Source organism: Dipodomys ordii, unplaced genomic scaffold, assembly GCF_000151885.1.
Source record: "Dipodomys ordii isolate 6190 unplaced genomic scaffold, Dord_2.0 Scaffold195, whole genome shotgun sequence".
NCBI lineage: Eukaryota > Metazoa > Chordata > Mammalia > Rodentia > Heteromyidae > Dipodomys > Dipodomys ordii.
This window is the reverse complement of record NW_012267411.1, coordinates 2,156,213-2,177,613: the sequence shown is the minus strand read 5'-3', so window position 1 is coordinate 2,177,613 and position 21,401 is coordinate 2,156,213. Positions and strand designations below refer to the sequence as shown.

General features: G+C 41.1%; 1 protein-coding gene across 1 annotated transcript in view; it reads right to left on the bottom strand.

Annotated features, from left to right (window-relative positions):
- The window catches only part of Srpk2 (SRSF protein kinase 2), a 117,207-nt gene that overhangs the window by 7,767 nt on the left and 88,039 nt on the right, over positions 1-21,401 (bottom strand). The window contains 6 exon segments of the mRNA XM_013034721.1: positions 7,517-7,609; positions 8,986-9,055; positions 14,841-14,948; positions 15,049-15,149; positions 15,798-15,897; positions 19,625-19,727. Of these exon segments, the coding sequence (XP_012890175.1) occupies positions 7,517-7,609; positions 8,986-9,055; positions 14,841-14,948; positions 15,049-15,149; positions 15,798-15,897; positions 19,625-19,727 (575 nt within the window).

Here is a 21,401-nt window from a genome sequence, read left to right as displayed (position 1 = left end):
CTCAGCACCACATAAGCAAAAAGAAAAAAGCTGGAAGTGGTGCTGTGGCTCAAGTGGTAGAGAGCTAGCCTTGAGCTGAAGAGCTGAGGGACAGTGCCCAGGCCCAGAGTTCAGGCCCCACGACCGGACCAAAAAAATAAATAAATAAAATAAAATAAATAAAATGATCTCTTTACCAAGTTAAAGACTTTTTATTCCTTGATAATTTCTCCTAGGAAGATATTTGAAGGTTATGTTTCATAGAAACAAATTTGGAGAAAACCAGATACTTAAGTTGGCAGCATTTACTTTTTAAAGCCTGGCTTCCCACCTTCCTTGTGACTACAATTAGTCTCTTTAGCATCTCCTTCTCACACAGGCACCGAAGAGCACAGCAAAGCAGAAAGAACTCTACCATCAGAATCAGCTTCTGAGGCCCAAGGAAGAATGATAGTAAGCAGAAAGTATGAAGGCTTCCTTCTTTGAAGCAGAGGCTTTGTGACAATAACTGTATTTGATAGTCTCAGATTTCAAGTATGCGTTCTAGAATTACACTCCTCAAATGGTAAGCCATTTGTGGGAAAATATATTTTGCCCGCAAAATTATAATATTCCAGAATTAAACAAAAAGCATATGAAGTTCCAGACCGCACACAGGATTATGATAAATTTTAGTAATATACACATACAAAGGAAACTTACCAATAAATACTGAGACCAACCAAGAGACAAAATTTAAGAAATGGGAACAAATTCCTATACAAATACCTAAATGTCATTATAGCTAAGTATTTAAGTTCAAAGTTTGTATAAATCTTACCTTACATCACAGATAATATCTAACTCAGGGGGCTGGGAAGGTAGCTCAGCTGTAGAGTGCTTGCCTTGCAAGCATGAGGCCCTGGGTTCGATTGCTCAGCACCACATAAGCAGAAAAAGCCGGAAGTGGCGCTGTGGCTCCAGTGGTAGAACACTAGGCCTTGAGCTGAAGAGCTGAGGGACAGCGGCCAGACCCAGAGTTCAGGCCCCATGACTGGCAAAAAAAAAAAAAAAAAATCTAACTCAGGCCATATATGTATGTAATTGTAGCTACTTGGGAGGCAGAGATTGGAAGGACCGCAATTCCAGGCCAGCCCAGGTTTTACAAGAGGCCACAGGATCAGCATCCGATGCCAACTATGGCAAAAATGAGTGACCCTACCTGAAAACTAGCTTAAAGCAAAAAGGGTCTAGAAATGTGGCTAACGTAGTAACCTCTCTGCCTAGCAAGCTGGGAACCTGGTTCAAACTCTAGTAGTGCAAACAAACAACAAACTTGAAGGCTGGAAAACTAAAAAGGACACTGTCCATCTGGTAAGTATGTCACACAAACATGAAAGAGCTTTGTTTCTTACAGGTCTTAAGGAATCTGTTGTTTTTCAGGCAAATATAGAGCTAGGTTTAAAATATTCTAATACTGTTCAGATCAAATATAAAGTATTACAAATACAGAATGGAGTATCTCTTTTTAAAACTCACCTTTGAAGTTTTCATCCTCAGTTCTCAGTCTCCTCTCTATTCTACTTCAGAGAATTTCTAATACTATATCATAAAGAAATGTATATTTTATACTGTTTAAACAGAAGTTTCTTGCATATCACACTGACATTTTCAAGTCTCACATTTACACCTTTGCACATAATCTTTTATGTATGGATTCCCATAAATTTGATGCCCTCACCAGGAGCTGGTGGCTCATGCCTGTAATCCTAACTACTCAAGGAAGCCAAGATCTGAGGATCTTGGTTCAAAGCCAGCCAGGGCAGGAAAGTCCATGAGACTCTTATCTTCAATTAATCAATGAAAAACTGGAAGTGGCAATGTGGCTCAAAGTGGTAAAGCACTAGTCTTGAGCAAAAGAGCTCAAGGACAGTGCCCAGGCCCTGAGTTCAAGCCCATAGCTGACCAAAAAAAAAGAAAAAAACAACTTGATGCTGGTCCAAGAATAAGTTTGCTACTTTAAGAACTTTCTCCTTTGATACTTTCATTCTCAATTCAGCAGTTCTTACTAAAATAATGGGTCAAAAGAATGAGTGAGTCTATTGAGGCTGTATTTACCCACAATCACCTCAGATCTGGGACATTTCTGTGGGAATACGCTCACGTCTTTGGGGTAGGATAGGGCCATAATCCATAGAGAAGCTGATTTCTTTTGAGTCACATCTCATTACCTTGATTGCTTATGGTCTTTGGAGGTAACTGCTCACATTCAAAAGAATAACCTGCAAATTTTTAGTAGGGTAACAATAGTAATTATATTTCCTGCTCAAAAGTCCATTTCAGCAGATTCTGTTAGGGGGCAGATGGGTAGCAGTGGAATGGGGCTGGGCTAACAAGGGGAAAGGCAAATGAGGCTGAAGATGGCTGAAGTTGTTTCATTTGCATGAAATAATATAATTCAAACAATGAAACCTGTTGAAATTGTTTGAAGAAGAAGGTAGGAGGTTAAGGGACTATAATAGATGGTGTATGATCGAGATTAATTTATACATGTGTGTAACTGTTGCAATGAAACCCCTCAGAAACTAATTTATGCTTTAAAAGGAGATAAATATCATGTTTTTTTTTTAAATCACAAGACCCAACATTGTAAAGATGCCAGTCCTCAAATTACTCCTAAATTTAATGCAATCTCAAATAATATCTCTGTAATTATTTCCATGAAAAATCCAGTTCAATTAACTTCTTGATCAAGAAATGATTCAAATTAGTATTGGTTCTTACCTCTTGAATTATGAGATGCATCTGATGCTTAGGTGTGTGTGTGTGTGTGCATGCATGCACACCCGTGCCAGTACTGGGGCTTGAACTCAAGGTCTAGGCACTGTCTCTTAGCTTTTTTCACTCAAGGCTGGTATTCTACCACTTGTAGCTCCACTTCCAGCTTTTTGGTGGATAATTAAAGATAAGAGTTTCATGGACTTTTCTGCCTGGGCTGGCTTGGAACCTTGATCCTCAGATCTCAGCCTCCTGAATAGCCAATTACAGGCGTAAGCCACTGGCACCCAGCTTTCGATGCTTAGTTTTAACTGGGATCCCATTCTTCACTTCAGACCTGTGATAGGAGTGAAAATCTTCCCAGGCAGACAAAGAGCAGTAAAGGTTCCTGGTAAATCATTGCGATCCATAGTTGGCTTGCAAAGTGACTTAAATTAATAGCAGTTTTCATTTCTAGCACAATGGTATTTTGGGAAAAAAATCAATGTTTTTACATTCCACTATCTCCAAAATGCATACACATTATATGGAGGACATGCAAAAAAACAACTTTCAAAAAACCATTATATCAACCGCAGCAACATGCTGAAATCTCATTTCATGACAAGCCCTTATTTCTCTTATTATTAGTTCTAAAGCTTCAATCTCAAGTCTCAAACTCCTTCTGATTGGCACAACCATTATGAATAAACAATTAACAGAACAGGGCATCCTAGGAAGCCTAGCTACTTAGGAGGCTGATATTTAGAAGACGGCAATTACAAGTCAGTCTAGGCTCAAAGATCTACAAGATTCTATCTCCAAAATTACCAGCAAAAAGCTGGGCTGGAAGTATGGCTCAAGTGTTAAAGCACCAGCTGAGCAAATAAATTGATCAAGTTCAAGGCCTTGAGTTCAAATCCTAGATCCCTTGCAATAAAAATATAAATAAATAAATAAAGACAGAAAGAGAGGGGGAAAAACTTAATTCTAAAATTTTTGTCACCTTTGACTTGAGGGGTTTTGTTTTTTTTGTTTTGGTCCTGGGGCTTAAACTCAGGGCCTGGGCTTTTGTGCATAATGATAGTGCTCTATCACTTGAGACAGAGCTCCACTTCTGGCTTTCTGATGAGAGTCTCATGACCTCCTGAGTAACTAGGATTACAGTCATGAGCCACTAGCACCTGGCTCCTTAGAGCATTTCTCATCATAGATCTCGCTTACATTCAAAGGAAGGACAAGAGAAAAAGACTAACATCAAATGAAAATAGTGTTTGGTTTGCTATTAAAAAGTATATTAAGGGGCTAGGAAGGTGGCTTAGCAGTACAGTACTTGCCTTGCATGCATGAAGCCCTGGGTTCAATTCCTCAGCACCACATAAACAGAAAAGGCTGAAAGTGGCACTGTGACTCAAGTGGTAGAGTGCTAGCCTTGAGCAGAAGAGCTGAAGGGCAGTGCCCAGGCCTAAAGTTTAAGCCCCATGACCAACAACAACAACAACAAAAAAATGTATGTCAAGCCCAACTTCCCTTGACAGAATCTCAAGAGGCTGAGATCTGAGGATCACAAATCAAAGCCAATCAGCGCAGGAAAGTCCATGATACTTCAATTCACCACCAGAAAACTAGAAGTGGAGCTGTGGTTCAAAGTGATACAGCACTAGCCTTGAGTGTCCGCGACAGCATACAGCATACAGGCCCTGAGTTCAAGCCTCATCATACATACATACATACACACACAAACACATACACAAAGTCAAACCAGATACCACTGCCTGATGCTTGTAATCCTAGCTTCATCAGAAGTTGAAACCAGGAGGATAGCAGCTTGTGACTAGTTTAGTCATACACAAAAGACCACTTCTCAACCAGTAGCTAGGTACCATAGCAGGGCCTATCATCTCAGCTACATGGGAAGCTAATTTTTGGGAGGATTACAGCTGCAAACCAACCTAGGCAGAAAAGTTTGTAAGACTCAATCTCAATGGAAAACAAACAAAAAACTAGACTTGGAGGTGTGTGACTGTTATCCTAGCTATTCCGGGAGTCTTAAACAGCCTGACTGCAATCCAGAAGTGCCCTTCTGTAGGAAGGAAGACCCTATCTTACAACAGTCCCAAGGTGGCTAGGCCAAGGCCATGAGTCGACAGTAAAGTGCCTGACTAGCAAGCATGAGGTCCTGGGTTCAAACCCTATTACCGTCTTCTGTCCCCCCTCCCAAAAAAAGGTCACCAATAGATGTGCATGATGACAGATACCTGTAATGGCAGGAGTCAGGAGATTTAGGCTGGAGGACTCTGAGCTTGAGGTGTGCCTGGGCTACATGAGAAGACCATTCTTCCCCATCTATCCCCCCAAAAAAGGAAAAAGAGAGATGCCAGAACATGAATTTTAACTCTGTGGGTGACCTTCCAACAAGTTGCTCAGAAAGAACCCAAGCACACAGTCCCTAAAGCACATGTGATAACTTGTAGCCAAACATACAGGCTGTCTTGTGAACAAGGGGATCCAGATTAGAAGCAGCATGGACCTCATCCTCCAGCATGTCAGAACCCAAAACAACTGTTCACCCAGCCCTGGGTCAGCAGGCATCATATTAAGTGCCAAATGGGTGAGGAAAAAGTGTCACTGCTACTGCAGGTTCTGGGTTGACTCCCCTGAACTTTTCCTTGCTCACTTTTTTTTTCGCGGGGGGGCCCGCGGGGAGGGGAAGGTACCGGTACTGGGCTGAAACTCAGGCCTGTTTTCTTGCTTGGCATTTTTCATGTAAGGCTAGTGCTCTACCATTTGAGACATACCTCTACTTCCAGCTTTTGGGTGGTTACTAGAAATAAGTTACTGGAAATAAATACATGGACTTTCGTGCCTGGGCTGGCTTTGAACTTCTGAGTCCTCAGATCTGAGCCTCTTTAGTAGCTAGACTACAAGAATAAACTGCCAGCACCTGGGTCAATTACTTTCCATATAACATTTTTTAGAAGATTCCCAGGGAAATTGTTCTCTCATTACTGTTACCTAGTGTTTTGTTGTGTGTGTTGTCTATGGGTATGTGTTTTGTTTTTATGAGGGGGTGAGCTGAGATTAAACTCTGGACCCTGTGCATGCTAGGCTAGTGTAATAACACTAGGCTGCAGCACTGTTCCTGTATGGCTTTTTTGTTTATGCCTTTAGCAGAAATAGCTACTGGTGTTTTACATACATAGACATTCTCCTGTACCTTCTTACAATAGCACTCAAACCTGAAATAATTCTACTTCCAGAGGTAAGGAAACTTAAGTTTGAAGACTATATGATACTTAGTCTCAGTAGTGATATCATTGAATACAGTCTAATACAAATACAGTTACTAACTGTAACTTGAAATTTGGCTAAGACAGAGAAAATAGAATATCTGAGACTTCTAATATTTTTAGCCAGTCAGGGCATCCCACTGTAATTCTAGCACTCAGGTGTCCTAGGCAGGAGGATCACAAAGTCATAAGTCATAATTAGTCTACACACACACACACACACACACACACACACACACACCTAGCATGTCCATGTCCTTCTCAAATAAAATGTAACTATGCTGTAATATACTTATTACTTTACTGTTTAATGGCTTGTTTCTTTTGGTGGCAGTATTGGGGCTTTAATTCAGTGCCTGGGCACTATCCTTTAGCTGTTTCACATGAAGCTCTTCCAAAAATCTCTTCTGAGATTTTTGCCTCCTCAGGCTAGATTGAAACTGTGATCCTCAGATCTCAGTCTCCTGATAGCTAGGATTACAGGTATGAGTCATAAGCAGTACCTGGCTTAAATGTTCATTATTAGACAATGTTGCAACCAAAAACAAATCTAAGCTAGAAAGATAAGCATTAAGAGTAACAATTATGCTCACCACAAAAGAATATGGTATTTGAGAGAGATTCTTTTAAAATAATAACAAAAACATTCTCTAGGGCTTTGGGATATATTTTTTTAACTGGAAATGCCAAATAAATAGCTGTTCAATGATGTTAAGGAAAGGCCAGTAAGAACTGCAACATTAAAATGAATCACTGGTAACTCAAGGGAAAGAGATGTGGCTTATGAGAACATGACATATACACTATTTTAAGGGTGTAAAGCCACACTATACACAGATCCAGGCAGATCACAGAAGATATCTATTCCCACTGCACAGGGCCCATACACATGGGGAATGAAAAGAAACAAGGCTAGCAGGTTTTTGTTGTTTTTAAAATTCCTTTTAAGAATTCCCAGAGGCCATGTGTGGTGGCATGTAATAACTACAGTAACTTGGGAGCAGAACATCAGAAGGATCAAGGTTCAAGGCTAGCCCACGAAGAAAGTTATGGAGATCCCATCTTAACAAATAAGCTGAGTGTCACAGATCATATCTGCAATTCCAGACATGGGAAGGCTAGGTAAGAGGGTGCAGGACATAAAATAATTAAGGCAAAAAAAGGGTTAATGTATGGGGCTCATGTGGTAGAGTTTTTGCCTGGCAAGTGTAATGCTCTGAATTCAAACCCTCTTATTCAAAAAAAACACAAATATGAATACACAGAGAATGGTTGTTGGAGAAGGAAAAGGTGAAGGAGATAAAGGATTTTAAGATTTTAGGAAGTTTGTTCTCTAGCAAAATTTTTATTCCACGACACCAGATGGGTTAGGATTACTTGAGAACTCTCTTCAGCATAATTCCTCAGCTGTAAAAATCCAGATCTTTCTCCATTGCTCAAACATAAACGCACAATTTCTCCTTTTGGGGAGAGGGTTATGCTGAAAATTAGTGTTGCATAAATACCGTTACCTTTTCTGGTGAAAAACTCCTTGGAATATTGCCCCAACATAGCGTATTTTCGAGGGACTTTCCCCAGCAGTTCAATGATCAATGCTATGTGATCTGCATTGGGAAACATTGCCAGCAAAACAGAAACACACGACAGTTTAATCAGTACACTGCATGCAGACACTACCACCGCCCGCGCAGACAGAAACTGAGCGCGATTGGAATGATCAATAGCACAGGCTTTCCTCATGTGGCTTGACTTCAAGACCCAAAGCTGGAGGGTAACCATGTGTGCTGGGCACCAAGGGGGAGCCAAAGCACAAGGTGACCACAGCACAGGTCAAACTTGGTCTTCCATCAGTATTTAAATCAGAAGAGGAACTCTGTTGTGCTGCTTTTGGAATTTAGAAGAAATGCCTTTGTCACCATTAATGCTGCCATCAGCAGCTGCTGTTCCGTTTCTGTCTGCATCGTGCGCTTTTCAAAAAGAAAGGGTACTACCTCTGCGATTGAAGAATTCCCGAGAATATTTTCCAGATAGAGCAAAGTGCCTTGGGATACTGCCTAGCAGCTCTATGATGTGGGCTATGTGATCTATGAAGGAAAGATAAAAAGATACAGGAATGGGAAGGGCAAGGGAAAGATGGGATAAAAGAGGGAAAAAGTGAAATTAGTAAAAAAAAAATCAGAAACAGATTCAAATCAACAGTGTTTGCAGCACATCCATGCAGAGGTTCTTGAGACTGGCACACCTTAGGTACCATTTAGAGAACCATCAGTGACTGATGCCAGTTCACCCCAGGCTACCCAAGTCTCACAAGCAAGTAAACATGGAGATGGTCAGATTACAGAAGGAATTTAAGCCAGAATTCCCTGCATTTTGTTTTGTTTTTTGGTTTGTTTTTGTTGGCCCTGTAGCTTGAACCCTGTGGCTTGGCCTGGGCACTGTCCCTCAGCTCCTCAGCTCAAGGCTAGCACTCTACCACTTGAGCCACAGCTCTACTTCTGTTTTTCTGGTGGTTAACTAGACATAAGGGTCTCACAGACATTCTTGCCTGGGGTGGCTTTGAACCATGATCGCCAGATCTCAGCCTCCTGAGAAGCTAGGATTACAGATACAACTATTTACTGGTGCCTGGCCAGAATTCCCTGATTTTTAACTCAGCTCTCAAACAGGACAACAAAGTGAGCAGCAGAGCCATGGATAAAAGGACAATGGAAAGGCCTTGGGTTTGTTCAGTCTGTCCTGAAGGGCAGGAGAGGTAGCCTGAACTCCCAAGGGCTTTCTGAGGGCTGCCTATGTCTGATACACACTGCCCATTCATTGAAACTGAAGGGCTTCAAACTGTGAGGATATCATCTAAGTTGGTGTTGGAAAACCAAAACATGGTTCTGTTTCAGTATATAACATATATACTGAATATATAATTCTCTAGAAGTTCAGGAGGAATAGACTTTGTCTGAAGTATTCAGTAGGCAGCAACACTCACCTTCATCTCTGGAATAGTCTTCCCCAGAATGTGGTTCAAACAAATAATCTCCTGTTGCCAGCTCAAATGCCTAGGATACAATAGACAACATGCTGAATACTTCAGAAATAGTCCCCAAGCCAATAGAAATTCTCCTTAGACCTACATTTCATGAGGCTCTTAATCAAAGCAAAAAAAACCCCTAAAACAGCTCAGTTCCCTATTTTTTTCTTTCATCAACTTGAAAGAAGCTGCAGGAATATTTTTACATCTCTTTTAGTGGAAGATGTAAGGGCTATGTATTCTTTTGCAAGAAGCAGAATGAAGCCACCCACTGACTCAGAAGCACCATGTGCAGGCCAGGGGCTCAATGTTAACACATTCTGTAAGTGGTAGAATAAGGGTTCAACCCAGGATTTAACCAGGACTATCTGAGTTCAGGACCTGCCTTCATCATCCAGCTTACCTGACCCCTGCAACAGCAATATTGCTGCTTTCTTTAAGCAAAGGCTTTGGCTATTAGTGATCAAGGACTATTTTTAGCATCATATCATCTACTTCATCCTCATCTTCATTTCTGACTCTAGCAAAAGAAAATTTAGACCCAAACAGACACTGTTCCTCTGGCTCTAGGGTCAGATGAAGCAAACCACCCTGCAGCACCTCTTGAAGATATCAAGGACAACTGCACCCAAGTTCCACTTGCCAACCCTTAGCACACCAGTAAGTAGAGAAGACCATGTTCATTCTTTATTATATCATCATCATCATCATCATCATCATCAGTAGTTGTACAAAGGAACTGTTTATTGTATTGTACAAAGCTGTTATGAATATACTGCATCTTGATTGATGTCACCTTTTCACATTTTCCCCCACTCTCCCAATCTTTTCATATCCCTGCTCTAAGAAAAAGCTCAAAATACTGAGTTGCATTCTGCAGCAATGTGCAAAAGATAGCAATTGCTATTGCTCTGGTAATCAAATACAAGGATTTTTTTAAATGTTTAAACAAAGAATATGTTAAATCCCATTTCTAATTTATCTTATACTTATTGCTACTCCTTTCAGTGACATTAGTGGATAGATGACAGGCCAATGTCCTACTTTCTCAAAGGACTGCCCTCCGCACTTTTATGAGGAGCCATCCCTGAAGGGTATACATGTATGCGCTCAATTCTCTTCCTTCCTTTCAATGACGTGAGTGTTGGGTTGGGAAGGCCCCTTAAGAGAGGACTTGTATTTGACAGACCAGGACTGGTACAATTAGATCAGCACCACATCTTTTCTCTCATATGCTTTTTTATTTTTTTAAGAGAAGATGTCATAAATCCTATCTTGCTGAAGGAGATAATCAGGGTGCCAAGGCTGCTGCTAGTTGCCACTGAGATTAGCACTAGGTAATAAACATGGGGTCCTGCCCTGAACTACCCTTGGATAAAACAGGATGTGGCCATGTCAGTATCAGCAGGGAGACTACCACCCTTCCCAGAGCTGTAGATACCGGATGGCACCCCCAAAGTGCCTGGGAAGTCTCCTCATGAAGCCTCTCCTCACTCAGTAAACAATCATAACAGCTAGGCCAATCTTCAATGGGGGAAAGAAAACTTTCCATTTGTCCCCAAATCCAAATGGTATATACCTCCATTACATAAGTCAGAAAAGTCTTTCTACCTGGCATAACTGCTAAGCCAGGAGGAAAACGTGGAACGAATGGATGAGATGCCGGTGAATGGCAGTTCCAGGACGGTACTCACTGTGCTTTATTTAGACCCTCCTCCTTTCTCCTGGGCTCACTCTTTTAATTTAGTCTCAACAACACTCTAGACAGGTTGTATATACTTCTACTATCTAATATTGAAATATGTCAGCTAAGTGTTCTATAAAAGACTATCACTTTGATTAGTGTGTATGTATTTCCAATGAAATACTTAAAGAAATGTCAATAAGGTGATTTTTTTAAAGAGCAAGTGGGGGAATGGCAGCTCTCTTACAATATCTAAAGTTGTCTAAAGGGATTAGATTTTCTTAACAAATATGACATACAAATGGGAAAAAACAGCATTACAATGAAAACATAGGCTTCCGTGTACCACAAAATGTTTTTATGCTGGCAGCTATGGGAGAACTTGAAACACTGCCTTCGACTCAGCAAGCTACTCCCAGTATAACCTTTATTACTTAACACTTGAGAATTTAGGGTTCTTCCTTTTGTTCTTGGTCCAGTCACTTCAGCGAGTATTCCCCTAAACCTACCTCTGTTCTTGGGTTCTGGAGAAATCAGGTACCTCTTTCCTGAATGTGTTCCCATGTCAAAATACCTGGTTCTAAATAAATATTTGTTCCATGATGTGCCAATGCTAACTCTGAATTTTGTCAGAGTTGCCCTCTTTAATTCAGTAGACCAAGACTCATCATGGAGTCTATAAAAAGTCAGCTAGTAAGGAACTAGGACACTAGAATACAGAGCAGCAATGCCTTTGCGCACACGGAATTTTTATGTCATACATATGGAAGGGACCCCAAAGCTCAAGAAAACAAGTGAGATAACCAGGCTACTATGCCTCATTTAATTGTGTTTCTCCAGCTACAGAACACTACATTTTCCTCCCTGACAGTAGTCAGGCCTCCACTACCATCCATTAGATCTTGTTTTCAGTGGAACCTGTTAGATATGATGTTATTTAGAAAACTGTAGGATTATGAGCTTTACTAGCAAGATTAATGTATGGCCTTATTAAACTTAATATCAGCCAGGCACCAGTAACTCACACCTGTAATCCTAGCTACTCAGGAGGCTGAGATCTGAGGATTGCAATTCAATGCCAACCAGGGCAGCAAAGTCCAAGAGACTCTTATCTCCAATTAACCACCAGAAAACCGGAAGTGGCACTGTGGCACTAGCTAGCCTTAGCAGAAGAGCTCAGGGACAGCATTCAGGCTCAGAGTTCAAGCCCTGTGACCAACCAAAAAAAAAAAAAAAACCATAAAAAACACCCTTAAAATCATGGGGTATAACAAAATATTGGGATACTTCTAAACCTCATCAGCGAGTGAACACTGCCTCCTCGCTGTCATATTCTCAAGAGGGAAAAAGGGACCTCTTAGCCCTGACCTTCAGGGCAGAAAATAAAGGTGAGCCCCCTTTAAAACTTACCCTCTAGAACAGATGATACTATGCAAAAGGAAGGAACTATACTTATTAACTGATGTATGCAAAGATAATCCCACTGTATATCACCTCTAAAACAACAATAAAGCAATTTAAAAAAAAAACTACCCTCTAACAAACAGCCTCTGACATATTGCCCTGGGAGGGGCCTGGTACAACCCCAGGAAGTGGGTACATGAAAGGAGCAAGCCTGCTTTTCCTTAGGGTCCTGTGACATATTTTCTTATAAATATATTTCATTTCAACAGCAACTTAAGAGGATAGAAATAGACAAGGTATGCAGGGACAAACCCTAGTCTAGTAAGAGGCAAAACAGGCAACGTGACAAAGGATTATACTGACAGCTCCACCATCACCCATACATGTGATTCTGTCCTATTTTTCTGGTTATATCAGCAAACTTAATATCCAAAATTAGAAGCAGAGAACTTCAGAGTTGAAAGAATTCTTTAAGCCTAATTCAGGGCAGCACTACCATATGGTTCTTCTGTGCAGTAGGATAAAGGCAGCTTGGCCTCACCACCTCCTGAAATGGGCCTTGCTCCCCCCTAAAGACAAACTATTCAAGTGTTTCCTCCCCACTGACTTGGCCACTGGTGACAGCTGCATCCAGCTTTCCTCTGCCCTCATAATGGAAAGCAAATGCCTCTGCACACAGCAGTCTCTGAATTCAAAGTACCATGTCTGCCACTTCTTTCAACTGTTTTCTTGTCCATACTTTCCTAGAACCAGAATATGGTTTTGGATAATACCTGAAAAATTAAAGATTTTAATAACTCTAAACTTATGAATAGGTATTATCCATCAGGTGAATAAGGAAATACAAAGGCACTGTGCTTCAAATTTCTTTGGCCATATTTGTCACCTCAGTCATGTTTACTTTAAAGATGTAAATCATCTACACTTTTCTCATATCGTATGGCATTATCTGCTTAACACAATGCTTTCACTTTACTATTAGAGAATAAAAATTGTAGTAAGTTTAAAAGATTAAGTAAGTCTTCAGATAATAAGAGCTCCTTGTTTATTCTGCATTGCTTTTTTAAGGAGAAGACAAGCATTACACCTTACATGGGAGTCCTTTCATTTAGATAACTGAAAATATAGATAAAAATAATATGAGAGTTGATTTCTTTGTTGCTTTGTATGTCCCTCCCCCACAGTATAACCCCCACTTTCACTGTATTTGATGTTGGTATAATTTATGGAGGGGAAGGGAAAAACAAATTGTTTAAATAAATAGGGATACAGGTGGACCCATTTGCAACAATGAGATGTACAAGTCATTATGCCAAAAAACGAACTTTACAACTTTGGTGGGGGTGAGGGGTGAGAAGGGGAAATAAAGGAGGAGGCAACAATGCCTGATAAGAAATGCACTCATTATCTTGCCCATGTAATTGTAACCCCTCTATATGGTATTTTCACAATAAAAATAATAATAATAATGAGAGCAAGCGGGGTAGCTAAGTTGGTAGAGTGCTTGCCTACCATGTACAATGTCCGAGGGTCAATCTCTGACACTGGGGAAAAATATATATCAAATACAATAAGCATTAAGACTATACTAAGTCACATGTGTACACACCACATTTCCTAACAAAGTAGTGATAAAGGCCATTGAGAGAAAGGTGCTCAGTGGTCAGGAAACAGGGCAAGAGACAAATGGAAATCATCTCATAGGTGAGGGACTATTTGTGCTTGTCAGTCCATAGGTTTAGAACAAATGACAAAAGATGAACTGCTGGGACTGGTTTTTTTTGTTTTTGTCAGTCATGGGCTTGAACTCAGGGCCTTGGTGTTGTCACTGAGGTCTTTTGCTCAAGGCTAGCATTCTACCACTTTGAGCAATAGTACCACTTCTAGTTTTTGAGTGGTTAACTGGAATAAAAGTCTGTCACAGAGACTTTTCTGCCTGGGGTGACTTCGAATCATGATCCTCAGCTCTCAGCCTCCTAAGTAGCTAGGGTTACAGGCGTCAGCCACCAGTGCTCGGCTGGGACTGGGTTTGGTATAGACATACCTAAACTCATGGGATCTAGGTGAAAGGCTGCCTCTTACTTCCAAGAAAAGCATCTCAGTTCTCTAGGGAACAGACTTGATCTAAAGGAGTATATGCCACCACTGTTGTCTCAGAAATGACTACATATATCACATTAAGCCAGAAGACTCTCTAGACTTTTCTTTAGAAAGAAAATGTGATTGCACATTGACATGTAAAAACTCCCTTTTTCACCAACAAGGAATAAGGAAGTCAGAAACTCAGGTTAACCTGGCAGACACTACCTGGGGCAAGGACTCTAACCTTCCAGACTCAGACAATCTTCCTGAAGACTGTTCTTTTCTTTTTCCATGACTTAAGTCACAGAAAAGTCTGTGTGGAGAAGCCTGCACAAGCTGTGTTTCCAGGGATCAAAAACAATTCCTTATAGTCACTGGGTCACCACAAATGAGTCCGATTCTTGGGGTAATGGGCTGTGCAAGGTCTGAAGAAGACGCCATCTTTCACAAGCCCAGAATCTTGGGCACAGCTAAGCAGAATTCTTACAGTTTTCAAGACAGCCATGGTTGTAATCTTCCCCTCTCTTATCTCACCCTTGAATTTAGAAAAACTAAGCCCAAGTGCTACAGGAAATGCTACCCCACCAAGCACATTAAAGGGAAAAGCCAATTCCCAGAAGAAAATGGCAAAAGCTATTCTTACCATGCAGGCTGTACTCCAAATGTCTGCAGGCGTACTGTAGCCTGCTCCTATCAAAACCTCTATGGATCTATACTGACGCGTCTGGATATCTTCTGTGAAGTGTTTATGCTGGAAAGGAACAGATATATTACCATGGAGGAACACAGACATTAAAAAAGAAAAAATGTCTTTTCACAATCATGACCAAAGAATAGAAAAAACTACTTACCACCCAACAAGCATTTCCCAGGTCAGCAATTTTTACTCTAATTTTATCTGCATTGCATGGATCCAGAGGGTTCACCAACAAGTCAGCTGCCCGGGTTTTTGCTGGCATGAGCAAATAGAAGAGCAGTTAGTGACTGGGACAAGTGGTTTAGGTGTATGAGCATAATGTTTGTCTGTCTGTCTCTCTCTCTCTCTCTCTCTTTAAAAAATCCTAGAATCCTGTTTTTAATCTTAATTAAATCTCTCTCCTTACCTCTGAAAAATATTCCACAGAAAGAGAATAAGGTGGGCTGCCAGAGGACTTCATGAACATTGTCTCACCCTTTCTCCTCACTATCTCTGGTTGCTTTATCTCAGGGCAATCAGCACTGCTGTGTTCCCAGTCTATGTCTTTGTGGCTGCTCCTTATTTGATCACAGTGCCTTCCTCTCATGGATCATACTGAGCTTACCAATGCATTTTTAAAGGAACATACGGATAAACAATACTGTTGCAGGTAACAAAATGTTTCACAGTAGCATGTAGTTCACCTGACCCAGCAAAACTGTCAGGCCATAGGTACCTGCATCTCAACACACAAGCAACCTCTATAGCTACAACACATACATGTATCAAGAGTTTAGATAAGAGTTGATTCATAAACCAAGATTAAAGGCAGAGTTTTGTGCAGGCAAGACTCCAGGATCAGCAGTCTCCTGAGTTGGCCTGTGCCAAAAAGACAACCTCTGCGGTTACTTACGAATTTGTTACCTACTAAGGTCACAGTCAGTTCCAAGGTAACCTGAGGGCTCTCGATAGCAGGCATAAAATCAGGTTTCCTAGGTTTTCTAGGTCCAGGGGAGCTTCTCAGCTAAGGCACAACTGTGCTGTATGTTAAGTACTGTTAACCAGGAGCAGATGGCAAAGAAAAATAACTTGGTAAGACCCAAGAAAAAGAATCCTGAAATGAGTCAGCCGGCCAACAAACTCAAGATTTCTGGTAAGGATGAAATGTAATTGGATTTTATTTTAGAAGTCACTTTGGAATGGTATTAATACAAAGCATTAAACTTGTATCTCAGATAGCCTGTTTGCTCACCCAAAGCTGAGCACTGATAGTATAAGCTAAACCTCTCTTAGAGTACACTGAGCTATGGAACCATGGTGCTCAAGCAATTTCAATTCCTCAGCAAACTCCACACAGGCCGAAAAACTAGCCTTACTAACAACAGAGTAGACAGTAGCAAAGTCCTCAGAGACTACAGCACCTATTATACTCCTAAGTCTCCAGAGGAGGAGACTTTTAGCCAATATTTGAACTCATAAGGCCTGTTCCTTAACTTGTGGGTCAATATAGTAGACTATATAGACACAGAGGGTCTCTTCTCGACACCAATTCTATGCCCATATCCTTCTTCACGGAGTGCTAATTCACAAGGGCCTCCACCAATGGCCAAGTAATAAAAGAAATACAGGAACTCAGAAAATGAGAAAGAGTAGCAGAGGGACCCAAGAGAAAGCAGAATATGTAAAGGGTTGAGAACAATGACCTAGCATAAACAGGACTATGCTAATGGATACAAGAAGGAGAACCAGCAAGAATCTGAAGAGGGAGGACCATTGTCTCCCAAAGAAACAACAACAACAAAAAAAAAAAAAACAGGAGAGTGAGGACAGCATTCAGCTCAGCTTCCCTCTGGAATCAGTGAAGGACCAGTGTGGGAGCATTGAGGATAACCAAGGGTGAGTTTCCCCTCTCCAAACAATGTAGGACAAGGAGCATACTACAACACATTCTGTAGTCCTCCTTCACGGCAGGAAGGATGGATTTCTTCTCTGAAAGATCAAGTAACAGAGTTGGCAGGTAATCTTAGAATGAAATGATTTGATCTCTTACTTCCTCTTAATTGGTGCTTTGGTTTGTTTTGTTGGTGCCAGTCCTGTGGCTCTAACTTGGGGCCTGGGCGTGTCCCTGAGCTTTTTTTGCTCATGGCTAGTGTTCTATCATTTGAGCTACAAGCTCTACTTTCAGCTTTTTTTGGTGCTTAATTGGAGATAAGACTCTCACAGATCTTCTTGCCCCAGTTGGCTTCAAACCATGATCCTCAAATCTCAGCCTCCTGAGTACATTCAGGATTACAGATATAGCCACCTAACTAAAGATACCTCTTTGTATCTATATATCCAATTTCACTGGAAGAAATCTACTTTTGGAGCCACCATCACCACACATTTGAATACAGTTTATTTGTAATATCCCTCATTTATGCTCACTAAACAATATCTCTTTGATGCTATTATTCTCTGGTTCAAGTTTGCAAATTAATTATCCAGCTTACAATGTGCCCTAAATAATACTAAGTAATCTCTCTATAATTTAATTATTTAAGAACACAACAGGAGATGAAAAGGAGTGTAATTCTGATTTCCTTTCTCAGTGTGATCAGTGTCTGTGCTAAGGACCTATCTGCAACCCGACACAAATCCTCATGGACTCAGGCATGCTGACTCCTGCTGCACAATCATTCCCTTTCTGCTTTGCTAGGAATCACCTCATCTCTTCTGATAAAATCACCCCTTTGGTGACCTGTCATAGCCTTTTCTTCTGAGGACACTAGCACAACTGACCACCTGGTGGTGGTTCCTTCTAAAATAAAAAGTCTGCAACTGCTATCTGCTTCTACTGAGGAGAAGTTAGTAGGAAGATTCAGAGAGAAAAGATGAGTCACTTTTTGATAAACTGGACTCTGGCAAACCTGTAGTAATTCTTTCCATGTCAGTCTATTCTAGCAACTAGTAAGACAGTGCGCCAGCATTGCTAAAGCATGGTGGTATAACTGTCATCACATGTGTACAGCACATCAACTCCAAATTTTAAGAACTCTTAAAGGAAAGTATGCACATCCTCTATCTGGGTATGCATCAGTATCCAGCCCAAGGAATGACAGAAGTAGCTTATTTAATGCCAACCTGAGCCTTACTAGGGATAGACACATTCATAATTAAGAGACTCACGTACTTGTTAAAAATATGGTCAGGCCAGGCGCAGGTGGCTCATGCCTGTAATCCTAGCTACTCAGGAGGCTGAGATCTGAGAATGACAGTTCAGAGCAGCCCGGGCAGGAAAGTCCATGAAACTCTTATCTCCAATAAACCACCAGAAAACCAGAAGTGGTGCTGTAGCTCAAGTGGTAGAGCACTAACCTTGAGCTGAAGAGCTGAGGGACAGCACTCAAGCCCAGAGTTTAAGGCCCATGACCGACAAAAAATTTAAAAAATTAAAAAAAAAATATATATATATATATGGTCAGTTAACTTGAAGGAATGAGTAATTCATATATCATATCAGGTATTATATGTAACCAACAAAAACAAAGCAAAGCACAAGAATGAATATCAAGGCAGGCACTGTTCAGGAGAGGTCTTTGCAGTGACGGTGACATTTAAGAGTGACAGGAGAGAAAAATTCTAGGCAAAGGAGAGAGGAAGTACAAAGGTCTTGAGGCAGAATCAGGCTCAAAATTCTAAGAAACTTTAGGAAGAAGACATCATGAATGGTATAGACCAAGCCTGGATGGTGCCCAAGCACAGAGTTCAAGCCCCAGGATCAGCATGCATGTGCTTGGGTGAGCGCACGCGCACGCACACATGCACGCACACGCATACACACACACACACACACACACACACACACACACACGGTATCTATCAGTGGGCCAACTTAGACAAGTACTAAAGATATTGCTACTCCTCCTCCATGTAGACCTGCAGCCAAAATAAAATACATACCTCTCTGCTTCACTGAGAGTGTCTGTCATATGTGAGAAGCCAAGGCAAGTGCTATGGCTGTAATAGCTGACAACCTACAAGGAATCTGTCTCTTCTGTTGTTGCCACTCCCCAGCTTTGGTGCTAATCCTAGTGTCCCTGAACTTTTTTACCCAAAAGCTGTGCTCCACCATAGCTCCCTTTCTGGCTTTTTGGTGGTTAATTGGAGATAAGAATCTCACAAACTTTCTTGCCTGGAGTGGCTCTAAACCATGATCCTCAGATCTCAGCCTCCTGAGTAGCTAGGATTATAGGCATAAAACACCAACACACAGCTTCAGATTACTCTTGGAGGAAAAGGAAAAAAAAACCTACATTCTTCAACCTGCCATTAAGTTCATTTTTCAGACATCTAAATCTGGCCCCAATCTTTCTTGTGCTATTCTCTAATGTGTTACATTTGACTCTTTTAGTAAGCTGGCCTGGGAGCCATCAGAAAAATAAAACCACCAACCTCCTTCATGGGATCAAGAGTAGGGGGAGAACTACCCATGGTTATCAAATAATAACTCTCAAACAAGTACCCCTGCCCTGCTGCAACCCTAAAATTCAATGATACTGAAAAGGATTGTGTGGCAAGAGACTGGGATCAATAGCAGGGGTGGGGGATAATATTGTCATAATATTGTCGTAACAGAAAACATCTAATTTATCTCTGAGAAGATAAATACTCAAGTAGTTTAGGAATAAAGTATCCTAGTATCTATAGCACACATAGCAAAATGTTCAGTTTGAGTCTAGGTGGAAGATATATACTTTATAGATACATACTTTATAGAGGTGTTCTAACAATCCTTTCCTGTGCTTTAGTAAATGATACTGGTTACTCATGGATGTAGACACCCATTGTGTAGACTGCTCAAGATGATGGAAACTGAAAAATCATGAGCAGAGGAGTAAGTTACCTGATTAGTATTATTATAAACACACACACACACACACACACACACACACACACACACACACACACACACAAGCAGCCAACTGGGAGAGCAATTCAAAAGGCCGATAGAGATGGAGATTGTAGCTACAGAGAACACAAAGACCAGTTAGGAGTCTCTGCATTAGTGCAGGCAAGCAATGACCATACTCACTTAGGGCTAGGGCAAGGAGAACCCTATTTAGAAGCTATAACTGGATGCATTACATACTAGATATTAGAGAAAGAAGAGAGAATATGGAAGATGATAAGGAAATCCAGTGTTTTTGGCTAGCTGGCAGGGAAAGTTGTATTCAGTTTTCTATATGGTAAGTTTGAAGTTATTTTATGATTTCAGAGATAAAGTTCTCATCCCTCTGCCAAGATTGTAATGCCTTGGACCCTAGACTTGTTTACTCTTTCAGTCTCTGAACAATGTCTTGTCACACAGATTCTCAATAGGTACAGAATGGCTTTCTACATGGCTGCCTTCTTCACTCAATAGCAGTTCCTATAGAGTTAGCTCTTGCTGGCTACAAGTACTATGTTAAATACATTACTTTATCTTCAGTAGCCTCAACAGGGCCTATTTAACACACTCCTGAGACTCAATAGTTACCAAGTAGAAGAATAGAGATTAGCTCATCTATGCTACAGGCCCAGGTCAGTTGGGGAAATACTGGAACATTAGCAGAATAGGCTAAGAACAAGATGTCACTAACACTTAAAAAGCCTAAAGACTAGGAAATTTCCCCAGAAGAGCAGCAGAACAAAGGATCGCTGAGATTGAGGTGAAGCATGCAACAGAGAGTGGAGTGGAACCAAGATGTGAATCATACCCTCTTCTAACTAACCTAAAACTGCTAGTGATGCTTACCCCCTTAAACAACTTGGGCAGGGCTAACAACACAGCCTTCTGCCAATCAAAAGATGTAAACAGCTCAGGGATGGGGTGCATGGGTATCTCTTGTTTTGTTTTCCCGAGAGAGTGTCTTGCAGTCCTAGGTCAACCAAGGCTGGCCTCAAACTCTTAACCTTCCTGCTTATAACTCCTGAGCATTGAGATTCTGAGTATTCTTTAAATCTAATCAACAGGTTCTGAATTAAATAATCTGTATCCAGTGGGATTTTTACATTTGCCTTCATTAGAAGGCACTCATTTACTACAATTTTTTTTCTACTTCTCTTTTGTCAGGGGAATTGCCCTCCTCCCCTGACACACACCCTTTTCAGGCCTAAACTATACCTACCTACCTATTCCACTCCCAGAAAGAGTAATGATGTAGTGAACAAGAGTGGGGCCAAGCATTAGGGGAGGCCTGAGACCAGAATCTACAAGTCACTGGCAATTGACGGTGCTGAACCAGACTCCTTGCCTGGCCTCAGATACTGCCCACATGTGGTCCTGCCAGTGCTCATTAAGACCAAGGTACACACATGTGAAAATTGTTATATAGTTTTATTTATGGGGGCTGGGAAGGTGGCTCAGTGGTAGAGCGCTTGCCTTGCATGCTCGAGGCCCTGGGTTCGATTCCTCAGCCCCACATAAGCAAAAAGAAAAAAGCCGGAAGTGGCGCTGTGGCTCAAGTGGTAGAGTGCTAGCCTTGAGCTGAAGAGCTGAGGGACAGC